The 10,721-nt window shown below is 46.4% G+C and overlaps 1 protein-coding gene across 2 annotated transcripts in view; it reads right to left on the bottom strand.

Annotated features, from left to right (window-relative positions):
- Positions 1 to 5,245: 5,245 nt before the first annotated feature.
- The window catches only part of cdon (cell adhesion associated, oncogene regulated), a 139,566-nt gene continuing 134,090 nt past the window's right edge, over positions 5,246 to 10,721 (bottom strand). For both annotated transcript variants that reach the window (XM_045724932.1, XM_045724931.1), the window contains exons 18-19: positions 7,172 to 7,467; positions 5,246 to 6,694 (exon numbers count right to left, since the gene is read on the bottom strand). In XM_045724932.1, coding sequence (XP_045580888.1) covers positions 6,525 to 6,694; positions 7,172 to 7,467 — 466 coding nt within the window. In that variant the 3' untranslated portion in view covers positions 5,246 to 6,524. The remainder of the gene's footprint in view (positions 6,695 to 7,171; positions 7,468 to 10,721) is intronic.

Raw genomic sequence — 10,721 nt, 5'->3', positions numbered from 1 at the left:
CAGCGTTTACCGTGAATGCAGTCTCCGGCAAAACGCAATAAACATTACCTTTAATTAAATGTCAATCGCGCTACAACGCTGGTCTTCTGCAATACGGATTGAATCGTACTCTTAGTCCCGCTGGAAAAATGGAATGAGTCCAGACGATCCAACCACTGTCACACACACACACACACACACACATTCATAAGAGTCACATCGTTTAACTATAGCTAGAGAGACAGAGGAAGCCTGGTGGGAGGAGGAGGAGGGTTTGATGTTAACAGGTGTACTAAGGCAGTAAGGGGCAGGAATTCCAGCCCTGACAATGGCTGGTGTTGTTCCCATACGGTTCCTTAATGAAGGGCCTGGCAGTGGGTAGAGGGGGGGTGGTGACTGAAGGATGTGGGAGATAGATGGAGAATCAGCTCTTTCACAGACAGACGGAACAAGCAGGCAGGCAGCCAGCCAGCCAGCCAGATAGAATCCCAAAGGGAACAGGGTTTGTCTGTCTAGCTAACAGCTTAGTGTCCTTCAGAGGTGAAGCAGCAACGCCAGAATCTCTCTGTCCTCTTCCTGAATAACCTACGTGAGAAAACGGCTTGCGCCCCCGTGTCGCGGCTGAGTGGCAGGCAGGCAGCCAATCAGGAACAGAATAGACCAGGACAGGCTAAGTTCATCGTTAAAACCATAGGATCCTATTGAGGAAGGAGGCCTGGCATACCACCCCGGGCATTGGCACTATCAAACACACACACACACACACACACACACACACACACACACACACACACACACACACACACACACACACACACACACACACACACACACACACTTCAACTTTGAGGGACTGCTGTTAGTTGTACAGTCACGGCGCAGTGGGGCTGATATGGAGCTGAACACTGAGTTCAGTGGGGCTGATATGGAGCTGAACACTGAGTTCAGTGGGGCTGATATGGGAGCTGAACACTGAGTTCAGTGGGGCTGATATGGGAGCTGAACACTGAGTTCAGTGGGGCTGATATGGGAGCTGAACACTGAGTTCAGTGGGGCTGATATGGAGCTGAACACTGAGTTCAGTGGGGCTGATACGGAGCTGAACACTGAGTTCAGTGGGGCTGATATGGGAGCTGAACACTGAGTTCAGTGGGGCTGATATGGAGCTGAACACTGAGTTCAGTGGGGCTGATACAGAGCTGAACACTGAGTTCAGTGGGGCTGATACGGAGCTGAACACTGAGTTCAGTGGGGCTGATATGGAGCTGAACACTGAGTTCAGTGGGGCTGATACGGAGCTGAACACTGAGTTCAGTGGGGCTGATACGGAGCTGAACACTGAGTTCAGTGGGGCTGATACGGAGCTGAACACTGAGTTCAGTGGGGCTGATATGGGAGCTGAACACTGAGTTCAGTGGGGCTGATATGGAGCTGAACACTGAGTTCAGTGGGGCTGATACGGGAGCTGAACACTGAGTTCTGTGGGGCTGATATGGGAGCTGAACACTGAGTTCAGTGGGGCTGATACAGACCTGAACACTGAGTTCAGTGGAGCTGATATGGAGCTGAACACTGAGTTCAGTGGGGCTGATATGGGAGCTGAACACTGAGTTCAGTGGGGCTGATACGGAGCTGAACACTGAGTTCAGTGGAGCTGATACGGAGCTGAACACTGAGTTCAGTGGGGCTGATATGGAGCTGAACACTGAGTTCAGTGGAGCTGATACGGAGAGTAACTGTATCTGTTACGGCGGCAGCGTCTCAGTGACACTCTACCACTAGATCAGATCACAGATCAGTTTACTGTGTAGATCAGATCAGTTAACTGTGTAGGACCAGATCACAGATCAGATTACTGTGTAGGACCAGATCACAGATCAGTTTACTGTGTAGGACCAGATCACAGATCAGATTACTGTGTAGGACCAGATCACAGATCAGTTTACTGTGTAGGACCAGATCACAGATCAGATCAGTTCACTGTGTAGGACCAGATCACAGATCAGTTTACTGTGTTGGACCAGATCACAGATCAGTTTACTGTGTAGGACCAGATCACAGATCAGTTTACTGTGTTGGACCAGATCACAGATCAGTTTACTGTGTAGATCAGATCAGTTCACTGTGTAGGACCAGATCACAGATCAGTTTACTGTGTTGGACGAGATGACAGATCAGTTTACTGTGTTGGACCAGATCACAGATCAGTTTACTGTGTAGGACCAGATCACAGATCAGTTTACGGTGTAGATCAGATCAGTTTACAGTGTTGGACCAGATCACAGATCAGTTTACGGTGTAGATCAGATCAGTTTACTGTGTAGGACCAGATCACAGATCAGGAAGTGATGAGATAATATTTCAACTCCTATCTCTAGATTTCGGTGTCTTTGTAACGCAGGTCATCTGTGACCAGGTGAATCTTTGATCTGTACATGTCTGGTCTGTACGGTTTGCTCAGTCTGCAGGGTCTGCACGGCAGGAAGAGGTAGAAGCTGAACTAAATACATTGTTGAATTCGATTTTTATAATAGCAAGCCACTGTAGGACGACTGATGGTTTGCTTAGCTAAGATAGCAAGTCTGTTTGTTTGGTTACCCAAGCAACTACTGTAGCTATATTGAACTTTGGAGTTAACCAAAAGAACAGACAGTCACAATGTTTACAGGCTTGGACGAGGGCCAGTTGGCCTCGCCAGGTCCTAGTCATAACCTGGATATATGGAGGGAATCCTCCTCACACCTGGTCATAACCTGGATATATGGAGGGAACACTCCTCACACCTGGTCATAACCTGGATATATGGAGGGAACACTCCTCACACCTGGTCATAACCTGGATATATGGAGGGAACACTCCTCACACCTGGTCATAACCTGGATATATGGAGGGAACACTCCTCACACCTGGTCATAACCTGGATATATGGAGGGAACACTCCTCACACCTGGTCATAACCTGGATATATGGAGGGAACACTCCTCACACCTGGTCATAACCTGGATATATGGAGGGAACACTCCTCACACCTGGTCATAACCTGTATATATGGAGGGAACACTCCTCACACCTGGTCATAACCTGGATATATGGAGGGAACACTCCTCACACCTGGTCATAACCTGGATATATGGAGGGAACACTCCTCACACCTGGTCATAACCTGGATATATGGAGGGAACACTCCTCACACCTGGTCATAACCTGGATATATGGAGGGAACACTCCTAACACCTGGTCATAACCTGGATATATGGAGGGAACACTCCTCACACCTGGTCATAACCTGGATATATGGAGGGAACACTCCTCACACCTGGTCATAACCTGGATATATGGAGGGAACACTCCTCACACCTGGTCATAACCTGGATATATGGAGGGAACACTCCTCACACCTGGTCATAACCTGGATATATGGAGGGAACACTCCTCACACCTGGTCATAACCTGGATATATGGAGGGAACACTCCTCACACCTGGTCATAACCTGGATATATGGAGGGAACACTCCTCACACCTGGTCATAACCTGGATATATGGAGGGAACACTCCTCACACCTGGTCATAACCTGGATATATGGAGGGAACACTCCTCACACCTGGTCATAACCTGGATATATGGAGGGAACATTCCTCACACCTGGTCATAACCTGGATATATGGAGGGAACTCTCCTCACACCTGGTCATAACCTGGATATATGGAGGGAACTCTCCTCACACCTGGTCATAACCTGGATATATGGAGGGAACACTCCTCACACCTGGTCATAACCTGGATATATGGAGGGAACACTCCTCACACCTGGTCATAACCTGGATATATGGAGGGAACACTCCTCACACCTGGTCATAACCTGGATATATGGAGGGAACACTCCTCACACCTGGTCATAACCTGGATATATGGAGGGAACACTCCTCACACCTGGTCATAACCTGGATATATGGAGGGAACACTCCTCACACCTGGTCATAACCTGGATATATGGAGGGAACACTCCTCACACCTGGTCATAACCTGGATATATGGAGGGAACACTCCTCACACCTGGTCATAACCTGGATATATGGAGGGAACACTCCTCACACCTGGTCATAACCTGGATATATGGAGGGAACACTCCTCACACCTGGTCATAACCTGGATATATGGAGGGAACACTCCTCACACCTGGTCATAACCTGTATATATGGAGGGAACACTCCTCACACCTGGTCATAACCTGGATATATGGAGGGAACACTCCTCACACCTGGTCATAACCTGGATATATGGAGGGAACACTCCTCACACCTGGTCATAACCTGGATATATGGAGGGAACACTCCTCACACCTGGTCATAACCTGGATATATGGAGGGAACACTCCTCACACCTGGTCATAACCTGGATATATGGAGGGAACACTCCTCACACCTGGTCATAACCTGGATATATGGAGGGAACACTCTTCACACCTGTTCATAACCTGGATATATGGAGGGAACACTCCTCACACCTGGTCATAACCTGGATATATGGAGGGAACACTCCTCACACCTGGTCATAACCTGGATATATGGAGGGAACACTCCTCACACCTGGTCATAACCTGGATATATGGAGGGAACACTCCTCACACCTGGTCATAACCTGGATATATGGAGGGAACACTCCTCACACCTGGTCATAACCTGGATATATGGAGGGAACACTCCTCACACCTGGTCATAACCTGGATATATGGAGGGAACACTCCTCACACCTGGTCATAACCTGGATATATGGAGGGAACACTCCTCACACCTGGTCATAACCTGGATATATGGAGGGAACACTCCTCACACCTGGTCATAACCTGGATATATGGAGGGAACACTCCTCACACCTGGTCATAACCTGGATATATGGAGGGAACACTCTTCACACCTGTTCATAACCTGGATATATGGAGGGAACTCTCCTCACACCTGGTCATAACCTGGATATATGGAGGGAACACTCCTCACACCTGGATATATGGAGGGAACACTCCTCACACCTGGTCATAACCTGGATATATGGAGGGAACACTCCTCACACCTGGTCATAACCTGGAATAATTGTGAGATTCTATCAGATCCTTGCTGGCTGACACCCGTTGGTGTCGGAGGTGTAACTTTGTTAAATCCGTCGAATCCACGATCGGCTCCCAGCACTAAACCTAAAGCGAACGTTGCCATTGACACATTAAGAGATATCCCATGATGCACTGTTTACAAATTACAATCTACACCTCCATTAGGCCGATAAAACAAAATCCTCATCGTTCAGTTTAATGATTTTCAATGTGATCGTCATTATTTCTATACAGGCTACATTTACTCCTTCTGAACTTGCATTTTACATTTTTGTCATTTAGCAGACGCTCTTATCCAGAGCGGAAGGTGGGAAAGAAAATGACAGTAGAATATTTTACTCTTCAAATCTCTTCTCTTTATATTATTAGAAAACTTTACACATACAATGTCTAAACTCCACAACGCATGGCGGAACACAGAACGACAAATAAAACAAACAAAAAAAAATTAAGAATATTTCTCATCCAAAAAAGGCATAAATAATATAAAAGACAAACTTTTTTTTTGTTCTTAAAGGTTCAACGCAGCCGTTTTAAAAAAAAATAAAAAATCTCAATATCAAATTATTTCTGGGTAACAATGAAGTAACTTACTGTGATTGCATTCAATTAAAAATGTTCAAAAACAAAACAAAACAAAAATTGCTTCTTAGCAAAGAACAATTTTTTCAAGCAAGAGTTTTAGGTAGGACTGTCTGGGAGTGGTCTGAACGGGGAGGGGAAAACTGAACTCTAGCTGTTATTGGCCGAGAGGTTTGGAACTCTCGTACTTATTAGTCTAACTAATTTACCGCCTGGTGATGTCACCAGAAAGGCCGAAATGCCATCCCACCAAAAAACAGGCTGTAATTTCAGGCGGTCTTTTCAAACAGATCTTACAAGGGTTATTATCATCATTTTCATAATTTCACAGTACGAATCCAACCTCAGTGTTGAAATATTTATAAAACACAGGGGGGGAAATCACGTTTTTTGACTGCACTGGGCCTTTAAAACAGATATGAAATAATATTTTACTACTACAAAAAATAAATAAGTAATCTAAAGAGTTTTAGTTTTTTTTGTTTTGTTTCAGGAGTCCTCCCTCCCTCTCTTCGTCGGGTGGCTTGGAGTTTTCAGTTCTGAGTCTCCTCCTCCTCCTCCTCCACAGTCTTTCCATTCATCCCCACATTTGGGTGTCCTCTCTCTCTTTCTCCATCCATCACCCTCTCGCTCTCTCTCTCTTCCCATGCCGTCCATTCCTCTGTCCCAGCTGTATTCCAGTCAGGTTTATGACCTTTTCACCGTGTCACGTACAGTCTCTGACCATGAACATTACTGGGTCCTCTTTTATCCCCCCCCAAAAAAAACCCATCTGTCTGTTCCTTCTTCTCTCTGGTTGTCCGCCTCTCCCTTGTCTCCTCTGTACCCCAGGCAGAGGGGCTGTGTGTGGGGCCGTGTTCAGACCTCCTGAGGGGTAGGCTGGATCAGGTCTGCCTGCAAGGCCAGAGTCAGGCTGTCTGTAGAGATCCAAACCGGTTTCTCCTTTAGGTCTAGGTGACACAGACCCAGGCTCTCCCAACACACTGCCACGGCCTCAGAGTCCATACACACCACAGGCTCATCATCAGCTACAGAGAAGAGAAAGGGTTAAAGTCACTAGCTTAACGACACATCACAGGTCACTCATCATCCACACACACACACACACACACACACACACACACACACACACAGACACAGACACACACACACACACACACACACACACACACACACACACACACACACACACACACACTCATCATCCACACACACACACACACACACACACACACACACACACTCATCATCCACACACACACACACACACACACACACACACAGACACAGACACACACACACACACACACACACACACACACACACACACACACACACACACACACACACACACACACACACACACACACACACACACAGACACACACACACACACACACACACACACACACACACACACACACACACACACACACACACACACACACACACACACACACACACACACACACACACACACACACACACACACACACACACCCCACCTGTGTAGTTGTCTCCAGGGCAGTGCTGGTGGTGGTGGTCCCCCAGAGTACAGCAGGAGGTCTGGGACTGAGATGAGTCCTCCTCCTCCTCCTCCTCCTCTGGGTCCTGGTCCCCGTGCTCCCCAGACTCTGTGTCTCTCTCCCCAGACAGGAGGCCCAGGCAGTGAGGAGAGACCTGTCCCAGAGGAACCATCTCCAGCCCTCCATCCTGCTGCTGGCACGATGCCATGCGCTGCATTAGGGGCAGAGAACCACCACCACCACTAGAGAATGTTCCGTTGGTCTTCATGTAACATCTGCCCTCCGAGAGACAGAGAGAGAGAGAGAGAGAGAGAGAGAGAGAGAGAGAGGGGGGGGGGACAGACAGAGAGAGGGGGGAGACAGAGAGAGAGAGACACAGAGACAGAGAGAGAGAGAGAGGCAGAGAGAGAGAGAGAGAGAGAGAGGGACAGAGAGAGGGGGGGAGACAGAGAGAGAGAGACACAGAGACAGAGAGACAGAGAGAAAGGGGGAGGAGGAGAGAGAGACAGAGAGAGAGAGACAGAGAGAGAGAGACAGAGAGAGGGGGAGGAGAGAGAGAGAGGACAGAGAGAGAGACAGAGAGAGGGGGGAGGAGAGAGAGAGAGCGAGAGAGAGACAGAGAGAGGGACAGAGAGGGGGGGAGGAGGAGAGAGAGAGAGATGGAAACAACATGAGATATGTTTCTTTTCAGAATGGACAAACAGGGACATAATGCTGCAGAGTGCTGTTCTGTTGCCAACCTACCAGCTCTTAACGGTCGACCCCATCAGGACTTAGTAACACTGAGTGCGTCCCTAATGGACCATGGACCCAGGTAGAACCCTTTTGGTTCCAGGTAGAACCCTTTTGGTTCCAGGTAGAACCCTTTTAGGTTCGATGTAGAACCCCACAGAGGGTTCTACCTGGAATCAAAATGGGTTCTCCTATGGGGACAGCCGAAAAAAAACCTTTGGAACACTTTTTTTCTGAGATTGTATATTTAAGGGCATTACAGCCAGTCGGGCACGGGAATTCTCCTGTAAACACCCCTCCTAAAATACAGTAGAGACAGTAGCTACAGGAACATCTACCTCTCCTGTAAACACTCCTCCTAAAATACAGTAGAGACAGTAGCTACAGGAACATCTACCTCTACTGTAAACACTCCTCCTAAAATACAGTAGAGACAGTAGCTACAGGAACATCTACCTCTACTGTAAACACTCCTCCTAAAATACAGTAGAGACAGTAGCTACAGGAACATCTACCTCTACTGTAAACACTCCTCCTAAAATACAGTAGAGACAGTAGCTACAGGAACATCTACCTCTACTGTAAACACTCCTCCTAAAATACAGTAGAGACAGTAGCTACAGGAACATCTACCTCTCCTGTAAACACTCCTCCTAAAATACAGTAGAGACAGTAGCTACAGGAACATCTACCTCTCCTGTAAACACTCCTCCTAAAATACAGTAGAGACAGTAGCTACAGGAACATCTACCTCTACTGTAAACACTCCTCCTAAAATACAGTAGAGACAGTAGCTACAGGAACATCTACCTCTACTGTAAACACTCCTCCTAAAATACAGTAGAGACAGTAGCTACAGGAACATCTACCTCTCCTGTAAACACTCCTCCTAAAATACAGTAGAGACAGTAGCTACAGGAACATCTACCTCTACTGTAAACACTCCTCCTAAAATACAGTAGAGACAGTAGCTACAGGAACATCTACCTCTACTGTAAACACTCCTCCTAAAATACAGTAGAGACAGTAGCTACAGGAACATCTACCTCTACTGTAAACACTCCTCCTAAAATACAGTAGAGACAGTAGCTACAGGAACATCTACCTCTACTGTAAACACTCCTCCTAAAATACAGTAGAGACAGTAGCTACAGGAACATCTACCTCTACTGTAAACACTCCTCCTAAAATACAGTAGAGACAGTAGCTACAGGAACATCTACCTCTCCTGTAAACACTCCTCCCTAAAATACAGTAGAGACAGTAGCTACAGGAACATCTACCTCTACTGTAAACACTCCTCCTAAAATACAGTAGAGACAGTAGCTACAGGAACATCTACCTCTACTGTAAACACTCCTCCTAAAATACAGTAGAGACAGTAGCTACAGGAACATCTACCTCTACTGTAAACACTCCTCCTAAAATACAGTAGAGACAGTAGCTACAGGAACATCTACCTCTACTGTAAACACTCCTCCTAAAATACAGTAGAGACAGTAGCTACAGGAACATCTACCTCTACTGTAAACACTCCTCCTAAAATACAGTAGAGACAGTAGCTACAGGAACATCTACCTCTACTGTAAACACTCCTCCTAAAATACAGTAGAGACAGTAGCTACAGGAACATCTACCTCTACTGTAAACACTCCTCCTAAAATACAGTAGAGACAGTAGCTACAGGAACATCTACCTCTACTGTAAACACTCCTCCTAAAATACAGTAGAGACAGTAGCTACAGGAACATCTACCTCTACTGTAAACACTCCTCCTAAAATACAGTAGAGACAGTAGCTACAGGAACATCTACCTCTACTGTAAACACTCCTCCTAAAATACAGTAGAGACAGTAGCTACAGGAACATCTACCTCTCCTGTAAACACTCCTCCTAAAATACAGTAGAGACAGTAGCTACAGGAACATCTACCTCTACTGTAAACACTCCTCCTAAAATACAGTAGAGACAGTAGCTACAGGAACATCTACCTCTACTGTAAACACTCCTCCTAAAATACAGTAGAGACAGTAGCTACAGGAACATCTACCTCTACTGTAAACACTCCTCCTAAAATACAGTAGAGACAGTAGCTACAGGAACATCTACCTCTACTGTAAACACTCCTCCTAAAATACAGTAGAGACAGTAGCTACAGGAACATCTACCTCTACTGTAAACACTCCTCCTAAAATACAGTAGAGACAGTAGCTACAGGAACATCTACCTCTCCTGTAAACACTCCTCCTAAAATACAGTAGAGACAGTAGCTACAGGAACATCTACCTCTACTGTAAACACTCCTCCTAAAATACAGTAGAGACAGTAGCTACAGGAACATCTACCTCTACTGTAAACACTCCTCCTAAAATACAGTAGAGACAGTAGCTACAGGAACATCTACCTCTACCGTAAACACTCCTCCTAAAATACAGTAGAGACAGTAGCTACAGGAACATCTACCTCTACTGTAAACACTCCTCCTAAAATACAGTAGAGACAGTAGCTACAGGAACATCTACCTCTACTGTAAACACTCCTCCTAAAATACAGTAGAGACAGTAGCTACAGGAACATCTACCTCTACTGTAAACACTCCTCCTAAAATACAGTAGAGACAGTAGCTACAGGAACATCTACCTCTACTGTAAACACTCCTCCTAATCGTACTGTTTTACGTTGGGTTTTGCTCAGATGATAAGACTTCACACAAACACGCCTTTCTCTCTCTCGCTCTCTCTCTCTTCCTGCCCCTTCCCCCCTTCCCTCTCTCTCCTTCCCCCTCTCCCCTTCCCCC

Source organism: Salmo salar, chromosome ssa09 (assembly GCF_905237065.1).
Source record: "Salmo salar chromosome ssa09, Ssal_v3.1, whole genome shotgun sequence".
NCBI classification, from domain to species: Eukaryota; Metazoa; Chordata; class Actinopteri; order Salmoniformes; family Salmonidae; genus Salmo; species Salmo salar.
This window is presented reverse-complemented; position numbering and strand designations above follow the sequence as displayed.